A 22,384-nucleotide genomic window follows, 5' to 3' on the forward strand; every position below is an offset into this window, starting at 1 on the left:
AAAAAGTATTTAATCATGTAATTAAATAACAAACCCAGATATTCTTGTGGTGGTTGGTATATTTTCCATAGACAGTAGATGCAAAAATAACATCAATTTATATATCATTGTCAATTGTTAAATTGGAAGATCTAATGTTATTGACTTTGTGATGTCCTAACATCTATTTAGTGCTTACTTTCTGACCAACTTAATCTAATTCTAGGCATATAATCATATTGAGCCAATACAGAGTCATGAATCTCTGGTTTGAACACACGCAAAAATGACTAAAGAGGAAGAACATTTAAAAAGAAAACAAAAAAACAAAATGACTTGACTTGGTTGTCACAGTCACCGTGAGGCATTAAGCTGGCATATTGCCATTTGTGTAAAAGAGCCCCAGTAATGCTTCTTGACACATTTCTGCTGAATAATTCATTGGCTGAAAGTATTCAGTGTTAGTATGTCAGAGGAAGAATAACCAACATTGTCCTTAATGGTTCATAATCAGTATGCCTTTGGGTTTTTGGGGAAGATTAAAGACCCCAGATAAAAAAAAATGAAGGTGGACACTAGAAGAACAAGTAAATCTCACAAAGCCTGCAATAATATTACAAGGCCTTATTGTGATAAGCCCATGTCACATTACACAACTTTTACAGTTGTTTTCAGTCGCAGATTTCATTCACATAATCTTAGTGAGTCAGGGGTTGTAATGGCACACTCCAGTGACTGCCAGTCGCATAGTGTGACATAACTGGAGACTCGGTCCAACCAGTCTGGAACTTGCAACCGATGACATCAAACAGGTCTGATTTTGTCTTAAATCAAAGGGGTGGGCTCTGTGTGCATGAGAGTTAACAACCAATGAGTGCTCACCCAGAAGTTTACAATTCATATAAAGCAGCTAAGAGGAATAAGGAATATGTGTGTTTTGGATCTTGCAAACAGAAGAATGGCTTGTCTGTCTGATTTAACATGTTTTATGTACTAAAACAGAATAGAAGAACAAAAAGGGGGTGAGAGTGTGGCTGAGCTCGCCATACCTGTAAACTTTTGCACAGGCACCAGCTTTGTCATGTAACACGTTATTTATTGGCTAGGAGAAAAATGAGGTGAGGTCAAGATACTTTGGAAACATGAAATTGTGCTGGACAATCGTTACTCAGCCATTTAATGTGACATGCCTTGCAATTTCTACTTGTGCAACGAGATCAGCAACTTCCTTCGCCAAGTCTGACATCCCTTCCAACTATGAGTATTGTGACATCGGCTTTAGCTAACTAGCAAACGTGTAGAATGTTCTTGCGGAGAGCACCAAACCCTAAATATTGAAAATCCCAGTTTTACCTCAAGGGTAGCTACAGGGTGGTCCAGATCTAATTATGCAGATCCAAATCGTCTGGATGACTTTGGTTTATGCGGGGACGATTCCAATTTGGCGCAAAGACGATTCTGCATGTCGTCTGTTCGCACACTTCTCAATGGTCTGGGAATTTTTGGGCGATTTTCTACGTAATAAACTTAATAAGTTATAGCGTAATGAAAATTGCATAATTAGATCTGGACCACCCTATATTTAATATTCAACGTAAAAAAAAACTGGTTCAAACAGTTTTCCATTTCTAAAACTTTCAACTTAATTAATTAGATGCTAATTGAGATTCTGGTCTCCTAGCAATCAGCAGTGCTGATACCATGCTTAAATTTTAATTCTTACTTTGAATTGTCACTGTGCCGTATGCGTGTCATCACTTAGGTATGCCAATAAGTTTGTCTGAAGTTTATTGTGCTTTTGTTTATGACATGCCTTGCTTTATTTTAAATACTGTAACCCTTCTGGGCAGCCTAATTCACTTCTCAGGACAATAAAGTTTAAACTCTACTGACACTGAATGTCCCAGGAGCACACTGATTAATGAAGAGACCTGGGTTTATTTCTTTGTCTGTCTATGTTGAGGTGGCATATTCGCCATGACCAAGGGTTTTTTTTCTAGGTACAGTGGGTTTCTCCCATATCATAAACACATGCACATTAGATTAGGTGGCGATTCAAACTCGTAGCAGTTCCATGGTCAGACTGCATAGTGAAAGTGGCTGCGTGCAAGAACAACCTCTAATGGATGCCAATGATACGCTAAAGGGTTCAAGTATATGGTAACTCTGTAGTAGTATCAGAAAATATATAAAAGAACAGATGAATGTTTTTGAGCATTATATTTCACAATATAATCTTTTTCTGTTTAAACTCATTTTTAAAAGGCATTGTGTGTGGTTTATTTATACACCACTAACGGCGCACTGCACGTTACACTTGACTTGAGCATTCATAGTTTTCATCCTCTTTCTCTGTACATTTAACATTCGTTGGCACAGAGGTTGATGCACTTGCTGCTTCCTAAGCAGCTTTTCTTTTCTCCACCCTAGCAGCCCACTTCTCTTCTTTTGTTGCCATCTTTTCCCGTTAAATCTGTTTGTGTTGCAATTACTTAGTACATTTTTCTTAATTTTTCACTTAAGCTGGCACTTAACTCTTCAATCTGCCTCACGAATGATTTAAGATATGAAGAGATAAGGGAAGTGACAGCGAAGGTGGTAGGGATGAGAACGGCGCCCATACGCATGAGCCGCATGCCGCCTTGCTGGCCGCTGCTGACAGTTGATTCTAGAATGAAATAAAATACAAACAAGAGGAATAACCTTGGAGGTCAATAATCACCTCGAAAGCGGATAGTAGACATCATGTAGTAAATGTGTACCAAATCATTTCAGGTCAGTAAGTCAAACGGTTTGCGAGCTACAGGTGATTTAAAATCCTGGACAGACAAACAGACAGCCATGGTAACATATTATATATAAGAAGATTTTTCGGATATACCAATTTGCATAGAGCTTCTAATTTATGTACATATTTAATTTAGAAGCACATAGGACTCTTACTTTACTGAAGTCTCCTCCATAATTTCAAGCGCCAAGCTGCGACCATCATTTGATCCTGTAAGGCTTGAATTTCCACAGGAAAAGTCCAGTGTGATCTGAAAAAACAAACGATTGGCTGATTGGGTCATGTTTAAAAAGAAATACAAATTAATTAATAGTAATCAGTGATATTAAAAATAATCTCTAAGGAAGTTGGCAGCAGTTCTTGTACAGTGAATAGAAGAATCTCGTGGAATAACCACCGATGGACATGCAAACCAATCTTATACAGACAAGTATACATCTCCAACAAATAAGATTGTAATTTAAGGTACTGTAGGATCTGGAAAAGAGGATTTTAAATATCATTGCTGCTTCAGAGTTAAGAATAATTATGAAAACCTGAATATATATACCATATGTGTTTAAGCCAACCTCTATTTCTGACGAAGATAATTTAGTGACCATTGTCTTTTTTGCAATCTGGAAACACTGGGGTCTTCAGGGCTTGGGTGAAGATCCTCTGTCATTCTTCAGGCAAGGAACACTCACCAGTTTCACTTGCAACAAAATAGCTCAGTGGTTTTGGAGTACAGTGAAAAGACTTAGGCATGTAGAAATGTGAAGGTCATGTGATACTAGGTTGTAACAACAGTTCCAATGCCCAAGCTCATAAAGCTCTCAGAACATTGTGGAGGTACAGTTCTCCCTGTGTGCTTCATTAGGAGATGGCAGCACAGAGAGTTTAGCATTTCTGCTATAATATATACAGGCACAAAAGAGGTTGGTTCACCAAAATGAAAAATAAACACATAGTATAATATTCTGAAATTATTTCATTATAATTGTTCTTTATTTCCGCTAAATATTTATGTAAGCTATCTTATACAAGTTCCATGTAAATTACACTTTAGTGAAACCATTGGAACTCATTTAAAGGAAGATCTGACAACTGAGTACAAATGATTATACTGTACAATAATACAGCATTAGGTACATAAACTTATATAATACAGTATTTATTACTCAAAAAAGTAAAAGCAGAGTAAAATGAAGAGGAAATTGATCAAGTGAAAAACTTCAATAACATTATATTTGAGTCTAAACACATTGGATCAAACGAAGTAAGCAAACTGCATATTGTAGATAAATAAATTGGTACGGGGTGGCTCAATGCCCCTGTCCATGTCCATGTCAGCCTTTAGACATTTATTGTGGTCATACGTAATTATCAAAACCTCACTGCAATAAGAAGAACTTTAGTTGGCCGTCTCTTCACTTTGTATAATTTTTGGCCAAATCCGTACTTTCTGCAGTTATCACTTGGGTCTGTCTGAGTCACATTGATAAAAATGAAGTTTAGACTCATGACAGATTTATTCACGTTTTCATCCTTTTTGCCCTGCTATTGTTCATCACATTCATTGCAATAAGCTCTTATTAACTAAACATCACTATGTATGCCCAGTTTTGGCTGTAACATGGTGTTTAGTGTGGCAGCCATGAAACACTGCATGATTCAATGCAACTCTAAAGCGATTCTCAACTTATCTTGATGCATCTTGATTTTTGACTTACATACAAGATTTTTTTCCCTAAATGTGACCACTTACTACTTTAATTACAAAATTATAATTTATCTTGAAAAATGATTACAATACAATAACTAAAGAAAATGTGCAAGTTGGCAAGTTACGTGTCAATATACATGTACAGTATTTTATAACATTGCGTAAAGCCCAAAAGAAAAATAATACTGTGACTATATGGTAACATTTTTTGATTAAATTATAGTGACTTGCCGCCTGTCCTCAATCACTACACATAAAGTAATGTGCACATTTTACAGCACCATTCCCACTGGTTTTGGATGCTCTGGCATACATGAGCAATTAAAAATTTTTTAAAAAGTGCATAAAACAGGTACAACTAAGAGGCTACTTATCAAACTTTGAACCCCTTTTTATACTTGTCGCTATCACACACTTTCTTATTTGTAATGTATAATTTAGTATAATAATTACTTCTATTCATTCAGATGCATCTGTGGGGTCAGTATAATGACAGGAGAGAGACTGTACTGAGATCTCATTGACGGTCTAACATGTGCGCCACAAGATTAAGGGCTTTGATCGTCTGTCACCTTCTTTGGTTCGGTACAGTGCCTTGCTTGATGGTTGTCTCAGTATTCAATTTAATTGACCCAATCACAAGTAGATGTACACTTTTTTAAAAAAATTCTATTCATATCTGATCATTGCAGCAGGAAAGAATTTCTCTGAGCCCAAGTCGGATGCTGGGCTTGATCTAATTGATAGGGGCTGATGAAAGCTGTGTTATGCAAAATGGGGTAATTTGTGTGTATGTGTGGATATGTTTAATCTGTTTACTGTGTAAATATCTTTATGTGTTTTGTTATACTAAAATTTGTATAATATTTTCTTCCAAAAATAATTACACATATATAAACAAAAGACTTGTGTATGTATGGAGCAGTATGTTCTGCTCACGCTCAACTACAGCCACAAGATGGAGCATGTATGCACTTTTACATTTTTTCAGGGTCTGCATGCATTTCACTTCTCACTACGAAAAACCTGTGTGCAGCAAATGCCACCATGCAACAACGTGCAAGGGAAACACCTCAGCAACAGAGGGCGAGGCTTGAAGTTTGTCTATCTCAAGGTATTTTCTCGAGACGAAGATTAATAGGACACGCGATATGCCAGTGATACGGCTATGATATGGCATCGCCAGTGTCTTCTAACGAAAGCCAGTGGGGCAGCAAAAACAGCTGGGTCCACGTCCTCTTCACTGGCCAATTCTTAAGAGTTAGGCAATGCCTCTCCAAGTTCACAAATACTGTATGGCAAAACTGCTAGAGAGCCTTGGGGTTGTCTTTTGTCCAGAAGACTACACGGAGCTCATCCATATATATATTTGGTTTTTAATTGTACCTGAAGTTTGTCATTTTTACCCAAAATGTTTTGTAATGTGCATATTTTCCAGTTCATGTAGAAGCCCATATAAAACTCTAATTATTAGTTCATATGAGCATTGGTTTTTGCCCACCCCTTGGAATGAAGACTAAACAGATGGTGTTATCTTTCCCACGAGTTGAGCTTAAAGACTTTTGTACCTGGAAAGCAACAAAGCATTTTTTAAAGTCATCTAACAATAAAACATGATAATATACAGTATGCAGGCTGTGCAACACTTTCATGTTTTAAAATTTTGGAAGTGCTTGAGCTCCAGAACACCCAAGGGACTGACGCCAATGCGTGTGTGGGTTTAGTCAGTCAGTCATTGTCCAACCCGCTATATCCTAACACAGGGTCACGGGGGTCTGCTGGAGCCAATCCCTGCCAACACAGGGCGCAAGGCAGGAAACAAACCCCGGGCACCAGCCCACCACAGGGCACACACACAAAGCACAAACTAGAGACAATTTAGGATCACCAATGCACCTAACCTGCATGTCTTTGGACTGTGGGAGGAAACCAGAGTCCCCGGAGGAAACCCACACAGACAGAACATGCAAACTCCACGCTGGGAGGACCCGGGAAGCGAACCTGGGTCTCCTAACTACAAGGCGGCAGCGCTACCACTGTACCACTGTGCCGCCCATTGTGTCAACATAAACTCCTAAATTCTTTTCAGAAGTTACTTCCTGTATGACAGTGTCTCCCATCTTTTATTTATAACTGATGTTCCTATTGCCCATATGCAACAATTTACACTTTTCTACTTTAAACTGTTCGCCCAATTCTGAAGCTTGTCCATGTCTTTTTGCTGCTTCCTGCTTTTTTGTGTGGGTTTACGTGTGTTAATTTCTTTTTCTTAATCAGCAAGGATATGCTCTGGTAGGGCATACAAACTTTTAGATATCTTCACATAAACATTTCCTTAAGTGTGTGTGAGGATATGTGCTTGTGTGTGCATCCCTTTGTCCATACATGTATATTTAAGTAGTATCTAATGCACAAATGTTGGAAATCAATAGGCCTGGTTCAATGACTAAACAGAGCAGACTGTAAAGCTCCCAGTTAAACTGAACAGTTTCTACAGCAGTTATCACTGGACATACTGTAGGTCATACTGTACTGTTTTTGAAGGATATGGTGATAAGTAGTGGAATAAACTGCATTAAAAAACATAGTCTTGAAGCCTATAAAATGACAAGCATGATGTAACTTGTTTGTAGAAGACAGGCGATTATTTTAAGTTCTTGCTGCACACAGATCTTGGAATTCAGGGCAAATATCTCAGAAAACATTAGTTCTGTAATTTTCTGTCTTTGCTAGTAGTCACCTACAAGAATGCAGAAAAATGGCAAATTTTTTGATAAATACTGTAACTTTAAAATACAAAAATTATTTTTGATTTTACATAGACACATTCACACAACCACACGGACACCATGCTAAAATCAACTTGTCTCGACATTTTGAACAGAATCTTGAATTTGAATCTGAACTTAACTTGATAGTGAATTTGAGACCTCTATTTACATGGAAGTTGTAAAAACAATCACTATAGATAGCAAGGTTTGGAATGAAGTTCAGAATAATATCGCCCCAAGTCCTGCCTCTTATGGGGATAGTAGTTAATTTGCGGTTCTTGTGCAATGCAGCAAAGCAGTTTCACTCTGCTACTTTTTCACGAAAATATGAAAAGCAACCAAACTTACAAAACAACTCAATTACTATCCAGCTTACTAATAGCAAAAGTAATGACTAATAAAGGAAATAGGGTGACTAAAATGAAAATCTACTAATCAGAATTGAGAATGAGCCCCCTGGTGTGGGGTGAAGGACCACCATGTTCAACTAGAGAGAGCCCTGGCTTGATCGCTCTCCCTGTAGCAAAAGGAGGAACATCTCAGATTCCAGCATGGGGTTAAAAGCCACTTTATGGCCAAAGGTCTACTACTGTAAGTGTGGAGTTGTGAAGAAGGCTGAGGCAAGCACTCCACTAGGTGGGGTGAAAGAAGGAAAGAAATGAGGTAAAACGGAGTCTCCGATGTATATGTTGTTGGCCAAGTGGAAATGAATAAATGAAATAAAAAGTGATATATGAGTTCAGTAATTGACTTTTAATACAATTTTAATTATTAATCCCATCAATCTATTTGAACAGTTCAGGGACACAAGGAGCTGGAGTCTATCAGGGTAGAACAAGGAGAGCTAACCGAGGCCATCATAGGACACATTAGACATTTAACCTAATTAACAGACATCCTTAAAATTTGCGAGGAATATTAAGGTATCCCCCGAAAAACCTACATAGACACAGAGAAAGAATGAAGAAGTGAGGCATCAGTACTAACTAATCAGAGTTGCAATTCATTTAGTAATTTAAAACCTGGGCTGGGACAGGGTCATAGCAATTAGGGATGCCTCATAGTTCCAGGGACAAAGGTTGCATTGCAGGCATATTCACTGTGTGTACCGTTTGGAGATATTCTGCAGGCTGTTTTGTTTTGCTAATTTCAAATTGTCCAGACACAAGTGACAATAAATGTGTATGAAAATATGGCCTCCTGTAGACTGGCAACCTACCCTTGGACTCAGTGCTGCAGTACTGCATACAGTTAGGTCCATAAATATTTGGACAGAGACAACTTTTTTCTAATTTTGGTTCTGTACATTACCACAATGAATTTTAAATGAAACAACTCAGATGCAGTTGAAGTGCAGACTTTCAGCTTTAATTCAGTGGGGTGAACAAAACGATTGCATAAAAATGTGAGGCAACTAAAGCATTTTTTTTAACATTTCAGGGGCTCAGAAGTATTTGGACAAATTAAATAACTGGAAATAAAATGTTCATTTCTAATACTTGGTTGAAAACCCTTTGCTGGCAATGACAGCCTGAAGTCTTGAACTCATGGACATCACCAGATGCTGGGTTTCCTCCTTTTTAATGCTCTGCCAGGCCTTTACTGCAGCGGCTTTCAGTTGCTGTTTGTTTGTGGGTCTTTCTGTCCAAAGTTTAGTCTTCAACAAGTGAAATGCATGTTCAATTGGGTTTGACTGACTTGGCCATTCAAGAATTTTCCACTTCTTTGCTTTAATAAACTCCTGGGTTGCTTTGGCTCTATGTTTGGGGTCATTGTCCATCTGTATCATGAAACGCCGCCCAATCAATTTGACTGCATTTAGCTGGATTTGAGCAGACAGTATGTCTCTGAACACCTCAGAATTCGTTCGGCTGCTTCTGTCCTGTGTCACATCATCAGTAAACACTAGTGTCCCAGTGCCACTGGCAGCCATGCACGCCCAAGCCATCACACTGCCTCCACCGTGTTTTACAGATGATGTAGTATGCTTTGGATAATGAGCTGTTCTACGCCTTCTCCATACTTTTTTCTTGCCATCATTCTGGTAGAAGTTGATCTTGGTTTCATCTGTCCAAAGAATGTTTTTCCAGAACTGTGCTGGCTTTTTTAGATGTTCTTTAGCAAAGTCCAATCTAGTCTTTCTATTCTTGAGGTTTATGAGCGGCTTGCACTTTGCAGTGCACCCTCTGTATTTACATTCATGCAGTCCTCTCTTTATGGTAGACTTAGATATCGATACGCCTACCACCTGGAGAGTGTTGTTCACTTGGTTGGCTATTGTGAAGGGGTTTCTCTTCACCATGGAAATGATTCTGTGATCATCCACCACTGTTGTCTTCCGTAGACGTCCAGGTCTTTATGCGTTGCTGAGTTCACCAGTGCTTGCTTTCTTTCTCAGGATGTACCAAACTGTAGATTTTGCCACTTGTAATATTGTAGCAATTTCTCGGATGGGTTTTTTCTGTTTTCGCAGCTTAAGGATGGCTTTTTTCACCTGCATGGAGGGCTTCTTTGACCGCATGTTGTCTGTTCACAGCAAAATCTTCCACATGCAAGCACCAGCACCTCAAATCAACTCCAGGCCTTTTATCTGCTTAACTGATAATGACATAACGACGGACTTGCCCACACCTGCCCATGAAATAGCCTTTGAGTCAGTTGTCCAATTACTTTTGAGCCCCTGAAATGAAGGGATTGTGTTAAAAAAATAATTTATTTGCTTTACATTTTTATGCAATCTTTTTGTTCACCCCACTGAATTAAAACTGAAAGTCTGCACTTCAACTGCATCTGAGTTGTTTCATTTAAAATTCATTGTGGTAATGTACAGAACCAAAATTAGAAAAAAGTTGTCTCTGTCCAAATATTTATGGACTTAACTGTAGGTTCAAGTTCCTCACACCCAGTAACAAAAACAGAGAGTTCAGACAATATAGGGAGGGGTGAGTGATTTTCTGTTTTATGTCTAGGTTCTGTGAAATATCTAACAGTAAATGACCCCACATTTACAGTAATGCTTTGTTAAAAAAGGTCAAATACCTAACTATCATGTTCCTATTGAATGTCTATTGTGACATCCATCATAAAACCTTTAAACCTTGACTTTCTTCACAGAGCCATCTAGTAAAACAAGCACGTTTCCTTCATCTCAACACAAGCATATCATGGCCCAGAGAATTATGACCTCTAAATCTTTTCAGGAACAAGCCGAGGTCATTGTTTTCCCTTGAGACTGGTCACATACTCTAAGATATCACTCTTACTGTAGTTGCAGCTTTTATGCAATATCCACAGATGACCTCTGAATACATTAGCTATATGGGTCTGAATATAAAGAAAGGTGAAATCTGAGACAAAATTATTCTCTCAGTCAAATGAGAACAAACAAGGACCTTGGTTAGTTCAGCTGCCAGAAGAATGGGCAGAGTGTGTTACAGTCATAGGCTTATTGTATTTAATGTAAATTCACATTTATGAAAAAATAGGAATACTTTAAAATGTGCAATATCCCTTGAACAAATAGATACATACAGTACATACATATACATATAAAGGGCCCCAAATGTGGTAATGTGACCTAAAGATGCATTGGATGCCCTATAAGGGCTTGGGACAGAGGAAAATGGAAGCACACTACCCTCCTTATAATATGAGGCCATGGCAGACCAGGACAAAAAGATCAGAAAGCCTCCTGAACACACATGGTCCTAACCTAAAAAAGTGCTGCAACTTTAATCTGCAAGTTAAAAGCTACCCTGGAGAAGTGACCCTCTGAAGGTGATAAAGAGCTCAGCAATGCAAAGGCACCAACGCCTGCTACAAGGAGCTCTGGCTTAGTGTCCATTTTTGGAAAGCTAGGCTGAACTGACTATAGACATGATTCCAGGGTATGGCCAGAAGTGGTTTCAAAGGTGGGTTTAAAAGCAATGTGAGGTCTGGAGGGGCAGAAATGCTCATTTGGAGGAAAGAAGGAAGGAAGAAGCCTGAATAGTGCACAAGAGATATAAAACATGGAGAGGTGAGTGATTAGTACCTTACTTATTGGTGAGGAAGCCACCCCATCAGGCAGATAAGGGGTTCCAAACCAAATTAGGTATGTCCAGAGGGGCTTCACCAGTTTATTATCCGTTTACTTTGTACTTTTATCTGTGTCATTTGTTTTATACATGCCATGTGCGTATTGGCAAAAAATGACAATTTTATATACTCTGGCCTTCATGGTATTGTTCTGGGTTGGAAAAATGCAGTGAGAGTGCCACATCTAATTAACAGATATATATTCTCTACTTCAGCACAATGCTGTAGAGTTTCAAATCTAAATTGTATAATTTGTAAACAATCTGGCACAGAGGATGTTGGAGCTAGGTAGGTTGTGACATTAACCATTGCGCATGTTGTATTGCCAGCAGACTAAAAATTTTAATATTTAAAAATCAAAGGACTCCTCCTGGAAAATATAAAATCCAGAAAAAGTCAAGGTGACCCTATTACATATTATGGCAATATGACATATATTTAAGATCTCTTGGTGGTGAAAGGGGAATGGTTTGATAGATCTATTGTACTTTGTACAGAACAGCCACTTTTAAACGTAGTTGGGGGATGTCCATCAGACTGCTTTATCTGGAAAAGGTGATGAATGGCATATTGCTGGCAGGAGATTTGCTCTAATGTGACAAGTGAACTTTGGACTATTTTTAGATTGGTCCATAATTTCTCCTTTCATTAACCACCAGTACAGTATAATGTCTTGGTGGCAGCATCACTTGACCTTGCAGCATAATGTGCCCTGTAACAACCAAGGGCTGATGTGCTCTGATAATTTCTATATGCTGTAGCCAAAGCTCATTGTTATGCTTCTCATCTGCAGCAGATGAGTCTGATTCATCCTAGCAAGGAATAAGTAATGCAAAAACAGTTATTAAAGTGAATTGTGTGAATTTCCCCTTGGAGATTAATAAAGTATCTAAGTACACTATGCCAATGAAGCAATGGAAAAAGTAAAACCTGACTAAAATAGGTAGTTACAATTTTTGGTAAAATTATTCACTGTCAATTAATAAAATAAAATTAGGTTATGCAATTTAAAAATGTTTAATTTTCATATTCATGCAATATATATTAACTAAGGTCATAGGTGGACCAGTCATTAAGACATGAACATCCTTTGATAAGACAGCCATTTCTCTGGGTCTATCCAGAAGAGTGGTGGCATCCATCTCCTTCATGTTCCTCTTACCCTCCACTGTCAGAGTGATTTTTCAAGTTTTCTACTTTAAAGTCAACCATACAAATGTATCCTTATCCATCTTATATTCACTTTAGAATAACTCCCATTCTGTTATTTGATCAGCATAGCTGGGAAGCCGAGCATATCATAGCAACAAACGAGAGTTACTGAACACAGAGAAGTAAGTAACATATACAAGGAATAGAGCCAGATGCCATATTTGGTGGAACGTAACGAAAATCCATCCATCCATCCATCATCCAACCAGCTATATCCTAACTACAGGGTCACAGGGATCTGCTGGAGCCAATCCCAGCCAACACAGGGCGCAAGGCAGGAAACAAACCCCGGGCAGGGCACCAGCCCACCGTAGGGCACACGCACCCACCCACCCACTAGGGACAATTTTGGATCGCCAGTGTACCTAACCTGCATGTCTTTGGACTGTGGGAGGAAACCGGAGTACCCGGAGGAAACCCACACAGACATGGGGAGAACATGCAAACTCCACGCAGGGAGGACCCGGGAAGCGAACCTGGGTGTCCTAAATGCGAGGCAGCAGCACTACCCACTGCGCCGCCGTGCTGCCCCGTAACGAAAATGACTCTCTAAAATTGTTTATTTATTTATTTTTAATGTTAAACAAATATTGTGGCTCCAGGCATCAAGTACTGATAATCACATTATCACATTTGGTATACTGTACAATTTGTTGCTGCTGGGTTATGACAAACTTTTTTGAGATTTTTCAACTAAGGTGGCTATTTAATATAAGGGAAACAGTAATCTCAAGTTAAACTAGTTATACTTTAAGCGTTATCACATTAACATAAGAATTTCACTGTACTCTGTACATGTGATAATAAAGACCCCATAAATATATAATGACATTATAAAGGCTTTTCAGTTATGGGCCCATTTAAGGAAACTAGTTAATTTCCTACTTTGTACACCGTACAGTTATGGGAATGTGAAAGTAGCTCAGTTGATCATTTCTATCTAATAAGTGAATATGCAAGAATCACAAATACAGTGAATGAGTCTGCTGTGGCTCCTTGCTGCCACAGAAATAAACATGAGCATGTATCAGTCTGTCATGATGAACATTTGAGCCGACCAGTTAGTTTAAAAAGATCTTCATCGCCACCAAGAAAATAAGCGATCTGAATCCACAGAAAAGAGTAAGACTATGCAGGATCAAGTAAAAACTAATCCAACTAACACTAGAGAAAATGAGCATGGCTTTCAAGCACAAAATTATAGATTTTATTGCAAAGACAGTAATGCTGCTTCTGAAGCCTGTTTGAAAATTGCTTAGCACCGAAAGGATGTTGCTGAAGCAGCACTTCCAGGGATGTAGTGAATCATTCTTTACAGAATGTAAAAACAAAAAAGAAAAGAAAATAAAGAAAAGCAAAAGTCAGCACTTGCTTCAAGTTTTGTATTTATCCATTGACAGAAGAATAGAAGGCATTTTCATCAACTACTTTGAACACCTTGCAAATGCAGACAATTACATTCTTGTCCATGGCAGATCTAATGTACCCAAAGTATGAGTTGCTTTGCAAGGCCAGACTTGTGTAGCCAGGAAACTTCACACAGAAGTCTTACTGTTTTTAGAAACACATTCTGCAAGCTGTTTGAAGAGTTTGGTCTGTAAAGATTCCAGCCTGTGTGTTTGAATGTTTTCCCATGAATAGAAGAAAACAGAAATATGAATGAATTGATTATCTGCATTCAGAATAAAGGAAGGTTTGCTGGAATGCAAGTTATTTTGAGATCCCATGAGTGCAAGCAAGACTGCAGGAACTTGGATACAGTCAGAAGTTTCCAAGGGCTGAACAGCTGTAACAGATCACTTATGTTTGGCAGCACTCTTCACGTTTCATCGGTTTTTCTATCCAATTCAATACCCTCCGTCCAATACAGTAGTCTGGGGAGCCACAACCGTGTCTGGCAGCATTGGGTGGCAGGTTAGCTGTGAATTCAGGACAAAACTCTAGCTCATCCTCTTTATTTGAAAACAAATTTCAACTAAATAAATCCTGTTGCTCACTCAGACATCAAGAACCAGGTTTACAGATTCAAATAGGAAAGCCTTTTTACAGTGATATCTGAATTTCAGTCATCCACATTTGAAATACAGTAATCCCTCGCTATATCGCGCTTCGACTTTCGTGGCTTCACTCTATCGCGGATTTTAAATGTAAGCATATCGAAATATATATCACGGATTTTTCACTGGTTCGCGGATTTCTGCGGACAATGCGTCTTTTAATTTATGGTACATGCTTCCTCAGTTTGTTTGCCCAGTTGATTTTATACAAGGGACGCAATTGGCGGATGGCTTAGAAACTACCCAATCAGAGCATGTATTACATATTAACTAAAACTCCTCAATGATATACGATATGCTTCCCGTGCAGTGCTCGATTGTTTGCTTTAATCTCGCTCTCTCTCTCTGTCTCTCTGACGTTCTCTGCGCCTGACGGAGGAGATGTGAGCAGAGGGGCTGTTTGCACAGAGGCTGTTTGCTTAGAAGATACTAACGCTCCTCTAAAAATGCTGCGGCAAACTTAAAAGTACACGTATTGATTTTTTGATTGTTTGCTTTTCTTTGCGAGCGAGCTCTCTCTCCCTCTGAAATTCTCTGCTCCTGAAGAGAAGAAGATCTATTTGCATTCTTTTAATTGTGAGAAAGAACTGTCATCTCTGTCTTGTCATGGAGGACAGTTTAAACTTTTGACTAAAATGTATTTCATGTCTAGAGGGCTCTAATAATGTTAACAGTGTGGGAGAGTTTCTAAGGGCTTAAAATATATAAAAATAACTACACAAACATATGGTTTCTACTTCGCGGATTTTCGTCTATCGTGGGGGGTTCTGGTCGAGGAGGGATTACTGTAGACTGGTTAAAAATGAATGTCGAAATCTTTATTGTATTGATTAATTAAACCATGTATTAATGGAGAGCATTTGTTGTCCCCTTCTTTGAGAGTTCTCTTGTATTAGCTAAAGACAGGCCTGTAAACATACGTCTCTGTAGGTACCCACTGAAATTACAGAAACATCAACCAAAAATGCTGCATCTCCAATTTAACGCAAGAACCAAATATACACCAAACATGATTATTTTATTCTGTCTTCCTAGTTCAGTAATTCACCAAGATTCAACACATTATAATGTTACAAATAAATGCAAATACTTTACATCCAGCTGTTATTTTAATGATGTTGTTAAAATGACTGCAGGGATAAAGAAGATACTTTTCAAATGGACTTAAATATTTGGTTGTAAATGGAGAATTTTATAATGCAAAAATGCATTTACAGTTCCAGGATATGTTAAATGAACTTTTTGTTAAAAGCAGTAAAACACCATACCCAAGACCTGATTAAAACTGTATTCTTGTTGTGCACATCATCCTTACAGTTTGGCTGACCGACCACTTTATATTCACAATACCTCTGACAAACTTGTAATTATCAAAAGAAGGGCTTGACAAATCATCACAATGCAGAAAACATCTCACTAGAAGCAATTAATATTCGCTTTGTATAATATAGTCCTTGATAGTCCTTTCAGGTACACTACTTTCCTAACACAGCCAAACAGTGTTCACAATAGGTGATACGTCAACTATAAACTGGCCCTGTACGATGTCTTTAGGTTTGTGTGTGAGTATGCTGAGCATTGGGCCAGCACCATATACAGGGTTAGCACCTGCCTTGATCGTGATGGAGCTAAGATAGGCACAAGACCTTGGGACTCGGAAACTAGAACAAGCTACTTTGATAATGAATGAGTGGATGGTCACTCCTTGTGGTGGGCTGGCGCCCTGCCCGGGGTTTGTTTCCTGCCTTGCACCCTATGTTGGCTGGGATTGGCTCCAGCAGACCCCTGTGACCCTGTAGTTAGGATATAGCAGGTTGGATAATGGATGGATGGGTGAGTGGATGGTTGAATTGGTTTGGTAAATACATTGATTAATCAGTCAACAATTTCTTCTTGTATAAAGTTGTGCTGCTTTTTTAGACTCACAACCTGAAGTTTCCCAATACATTATCATGCCATGCCCATGAATACAGTTTTCCTGGTCTTTAACCACACCACTTAAAATTACTTAAAATTCACTGATAGAACCAGGCTCATGTATCTAAACATGGCTGTATATTTATACATATTTCTTAAATGTATTTTAACTCTTTGAGGGCTAAATATTTTTTCCAGAAAACAGTTTACTGAAAAGCAATGACTTTACACAGAAATCAACATAAAACATCTGTTGTTGCATGCTGTGGCTGCCAGTTAGCCAAGAATGTGTGGCAGGCTTGCTGCCAGGCTGTCTTCGCCTGGCTGGGGCAGCAGCAGCAGCAGCAGTCACTGTCACAGTGCATTGTAATCTGGTTGCTACCTCTTATCATTGTTAAGTGGCAGTCCTCCCAGGGGAACAGTGCCAAAGGCATGTCAGCTACTTGAACCTGTTCAGCACCACGAATAGCTGGGGACCAATCAGCTGAAGCCGGAGCCTCACATTCGTTTTCGATCGCTTGTATCAAAATCAGAGTCTGTCAAGTCATAGTTCAGTTCAGAGAGAATAGGCAAAACGCCGTCCCTGGAATATTCTGCTTTACACATCCACTTTGATCTCTCGTCAAGAGTCAGGGCCATTTTTGTCATTGTTTGTGCCTTGCTACTCATGGGAGAGCAGGAAATCTCGGTCAAAACCAACAAAGCTAACTTTCCTTCTACCAACAAGACTCCAACTAAAACATAACGGTTGGTTTTGTCAAAGTTTACAGTTGATTATTATTATCAACTCCTCCTTTGAACAAAAGTCGACATCAGCCCTGAAAGAGTTAATTGAATGTTGACACCATTTCTGTTTTCTTACCACTTTATGCTCTATCATGTAGACACCTATTTCTACACTTTCCTCAGTTCAAATGCATTTCGAAACATCTAGCACATGCTCTCTCTTTTGGCCAAGAACCTAACTTGAATCTTAAGCTTAGTCCAACCTCATATTTTTGGTTGTCTGGTAACAGAACCAACCTATTGGCCAGTTATGTATTTACAAATTCAGTCATTCAGCCCCCTGAGTCTTGTAAGCAGAAGTGTCAAACTTTTCCATCAAACAACTTCTTAGTTTGATGCCATATCTTGTTCATTTTTGATAAGAAAAAATTTTAATTAAGCATTTTATTTACACCTTCTGTTGGTTTGGTCACTCTGATGGCTGTCATACTCAAGGAGTAGCTGTTGCTGTAGCAGATCGGTTTCTTCCAAAGGTGTCTGATGTCACTCCTTTCAACAAGCATATTATGAGACTCAGATTAAGGCACTCTCTAGGTGCTTTGTCTTTTGTCTCAGTGTATGCCTCAACTGCATTGAGTGATGTCTCAATGAGGAAGACATTTTATTTGTAACTTTGCTCGGTGGTTGATGGGTGCCCAAAAGGTGACACACCTCCAGTTATGGATGACTTCTGTGTAACTACTGGGACTGACAGGGCTGGCTATGATGATTGTGTTAGTCCCCATCGGTCTGGTGACCGATGTCAAAGTGGCTCCAATGTTCATCGACTTTGCAAAAGGTCATGGGCAGTGGATTGTTGCATCAGGCTGTTTCTAACAAGTCTGCATGCAATTTGTGTGAGGAACTTACAGACTTGGGTGTGATTATTCATCCTAATGTGATGTGGGAGACCTTCTGTGACAAGACCCTGAAGGTTGCTAAGGGTTGTGTTCCAAGAAGGAGGTGTTTCATCTTGTAGTGGACCCTGGATATCATTGAGAAGCTTTGCAGCACACAGCTTGATGGCAACTCTGGTCTGTACTGAGAGGGACAGCTGCAAGGGTTCTGAGGGCAGATAAAGAGGTGTATGTTAGAGGAATCTGTGAGCAAGTGACACGCAATCTATGGTCTAGTGACCCACATCGTGCTTGTAAAGAAATTGAAGCATTACGCACATCTGAATCTGTTCCTCGGAGAGTCGCAGTCCTTAGGGATGACACTGCAGTTGTACCCGCTGGGCTGGCTACTCTGAGCATCTGTTTAAAGCTGAACCTCCGGCTAGAACGTTAGACATCTCTGGGTTCCCGGTTCTTAAGGCTGATCCTCTAATTAGCTGTGAACCACCCAATCTTACTTATATTGCACAGATGGTGAACCAGCTGAGGGTAGGGAAGGCTCCAGGGATCTGTTGTATCCGTGGTGAACATCTCCAGGCTGGTGGTAAAGCAATCTTCCCATCATTGCAAGCAATCTTTGCTTCCATTTGGGAGACTGGTGTTATCCCCACTGACTAGAAAATGGAACTTGTTGTCCCTATCTGGAAAGGGAAGGGTGATCGCCTGGATTGCAGGGATTGCAGGGGGGACTACAGGGGGATAACACTGCTCTCGGTGCCAGGTCTTTGCTATGGTCATCCTCAATAGGATCCTTGACCACTTGCCTTATTGAACGCAAACACAGCCTTTGACGATTTTCGTAAAGTGTTTGACTGAGTTGTACTGAGACTTTTCCCAGTTGATTCTAGGGTTTATCAGGAGTGTGTTCTTGCTCCTACTCTGTTCTATGCATGGACTGGGTGTTGGGCAGATTCACTAATCTTGACTTTGCCGAAAATGGCCTTTTGGGCACAGCCATCAGCAGTGTGTCTTTCTGTGGAGAGAGTGCCGACCTTGTCGAGAGGTTTACTTACCCCGGCAGCGACATTCATGTCTCTGGTGACTCTTCCTATGAAGTCAGTAGGAGAGCATGGGGGTCAAGAGGTTGCTGGAAAGGGGTGTGTGGCACTCCCATTATCTTTGCAAAAGGGCAAAGGTCAAGTCTTTAGAGTCCTGGTGCTTCCTCTCTTGCTATATGGTTTTGAGAAATGGACGCTATCCAGTGACCTGAGATGAAGACTGGACTTCTTAGGTACTGTGTCTCTTTGGGGAATCCTTGGGTACCGCTGGTTTGACTTTGTGTTGAATGCTCATGGAGTCCCAAATGAGGCACATTACCTGCATTGTGAGGAAGTGTCAGTTAAGGCACTTTGGCCATGTGGCGCGATTCACCGAGAGTGATCAGGCTTTCAGGATCCTCATTGTTGAGGGTTGGAACAGGCCCTGGTAACACCTGGCAGATAGATGGTAATTTCTGGAGTCTGCCTGGAGGGGTTGCCAACCAGGATCCTAAGCTGTTTCGTTATGTGGTGGGTGCGTCAACACACTGTACCTTTGCATGCTTCCCAACTTCCCAACTTGTATGGCGTCCCCATTCTACCACATCATTGATTTTTTAATTCATTATATTTCATTATTTCTGATAACTTAAGAAATAGCCTATAAGTTCTCAGCTGTTTATGTTTCTCTCATTTCTTTTTGAATATTTCATTGAAGTGGGTAATTTATGAGAAGGACACACAGATGGAAACAGAACCAAATCAGCTGGCTAGCCTTTGCCTACTTTACTTTTCACACAAACCACTACAGGTACTGTATGTACACATTGCTCATACATATATACAGTATAACTGAGTGAATAAATTAATGTACCCATATGCAGCATTCTACATTAAACATTTTTCTTACCTCCTCTCCTTGAAAGCTGAGTTCAGTAACTTTCTGGCCCTGCTTTGGCTGCCATGATGGCAGAGTGACAGTCATCTGTAAATCAGGCAGTGATGTAGTATCCAGAGGAAGGGGTTTTTCAGTTGTTGAGGTGTCCTGTCCTGGTAGGGGTGAAGCAGGAGTGCTGAGCAGTGTCTGTTCACATTGTTCACCTTGGTAGCCCTCATTACAATCACAGATATAGCCGCCAGGGCCAGTGCTGGTACAGTTGCCATGGATACATGGGTTGCTCATGCAGGGATCTATAAATGACTAAAAGAATGTAGAAACGCATCAGTTTCAAGCATTTTGGTGAAGCAGACTGTATGCATATATGCTGTCAAATTATACAGTACGCTGCCAAGAGAATCAAATGCCACTGATTTGGCCCATGTTTTGTTTTTGCTTATTTGTAAATAATATCATAACTCTTAAAGCTTGGGCATGGAAGAAAACAGTTGTTTCAATGTGTAATATCAAAATCTAACTGCATGACAATAACATTTCCAGCTGAGCCTGTAGGCAAGCCCAGCAGTCTTCTAATTAAACCAATTTTGGTAAACGAATCGAGTTGCAGTGACAAGGTCGAGCCAGTGCGGTTTCCATGGAGCAGAGTATCATCTGAGCTTGCATAATTAAACAGTTCTAGCAATTTATTATTGATTGCACTGATGTGCAAAGGCTGGGCTCAGTCTGGAGGGGAAAAAAGTCAGAGCCACTCTCATGTATCAAAGTGCACAGGTGACTTTTCTCAAATAGCACAACCTTGGCTCAAAGTTTAGCTGCCAGCTTCAAGACAAATTTAACCCAGTCTTCTCACAAACCCTCTTGAACAATTCTCAATATGATTATCTAAGGGGCAGCAACCAAAATAAGTGAAATAACACCTGATTAATGATTGAAAGATACTAACAAGGAATTTATGGTGTGACGTCAAACTGTGCAGAGTGAGAAGGGCGAGAATTTAACCGTCTGACCGATAAAACATATTTTGTTGAAATAACTGGCGCCCTCTTATTATCTCAAGATGCTTCCAGATGTCCGTTTCTGCGTATCTTTGATCTTGTCCATACATGCTGTGTTGAATCAAGAAAATGAATTGTCTGACTACTGCAGCACTTCTAACAGGTCTCCATATCTAATTTTAATATGTTTAAGCTAAATATTTTATTTTTATCAGCATTGATATATTTTGTATATTCCAGATCTTTCTGTTAATCATTTGATAAATAACACCAGCTGTCTTAAGTGGGTAACAAAGAAACTCTAAATGAGAGGTTGCAAAGAATCTTTAATACTGCATTGTTCTTTTAAATTTAGCTCCTCTAATGTTTTGTCAAAACTTAACCAATGACATCTGCACCACCAAAACACAATAAAGAATGAATCTGGGGTTTGAAACTTAAGGAGCATGAATTATAAGGTCTTCATTGAAATCCTACTGAAATACTGTAAATAAAAAACTCCATGTGATAATGATTGGCTATCAGGGTACAGTAATCCTTAATAAAGTATAAAATACAGTTCAGTTTTAGAAACATGGGGGTGCAAGCATGGCATGTTCTTAAATAATAAATATTCTCACTCAATAATATGGTACCTTTAGTAAAAAAAAAAACATAATCATCCACTAAAACAAGACTTAACAAAAATGTAGGTATCTGAAATTTCAGTTATGAGCAAACACAAAGTCATCATGGGGTTTACATCTGTGACCCTTATGGTGAAGCCGCACTGCACCCCCCTGAATTCAGGTTAATGCCACGGCTGCTAAATTTAGAGCTTAAATGACTTGCACTTCAGCATGCTTACTGGCAGACACCTCTGAGATATGGCAACTTAGTTTGCAGAAAAACTGATTTAATCAGGAACATACTGACATTTTGGAAGAATAAAAAGTCATTGAATAACTAGAGGATGATATGAACAGTTAATTGAAGTATATTCTCGAAACTAGGCATTTAATTGTACTGTAAGCCATTGGGTGGCTGTCCTGCTTTATGCTCAACTATACTTTCTACTAGGCTCTCTGTTGCCGACTGCAGTTAAAGCAGAATGAGGGTCTTTATTGGGCTGAACCACCTGATGTGCACTATTGCTGACTGATGATGTCTCTGTATTCAAAATGTGAACAAAGTGCACTGAACCTATCAGGGTCTGCACTTAAAGAATTAAAAATCATAATAACATTTGATTTTGACTGTTTAGTATAAATCAGCAAGAGTAAAAGTGAAGGTCTACAGGACGGTAGTGAGACCAGTTATGTTATATGGGTTGGAGACGGTGGCACTGAACAGACAGTAGGAGACAGA

The 22,384-nt window shown here is 39.4% G+C and overlaps 1 protein-coding gene across 1 annotated transcript in view; it reads right to left on the reverse strand.

Moving 5' to 3' along the window:
• Nucleotides 1-22,384, reverse strand: part of dner (delta/notch-like EGF repeat containing) — a 258,013-nt gene that overhangs the window by 130,631 nt on the left and 104,998 nt on the right. The window contains exons 2-3 of the mRNA XM_039760000.1: nt 20,055-20,345; nt 2,923-3,017 (exon numbers count right to left, since the gene is read on the reverse strand). Of these exons, the coding sequence (XP_039615934.1) occupies nt 2,923-3,017; nt 20,055-20,345 (386 nt within the window). The remainder of the gene's footprint in view (nt 1-2,922; nt 3,018-20,054; nt 20,346-22,384) is intronic.

This window comes from Polypterus senegalus, chromosome 1, assembly GCF_016835505.1.
Source record: "Polypterus senegalus isolate Bchr_013 chromosome 1, ASM1683550v1, whole genome shotgun sequence".
NCBI lineage: Eukaryota > Metazoa > Chordata > Cladistia > Polypteriformes > Polypteridae > Polypterus > Polypterus senegalus.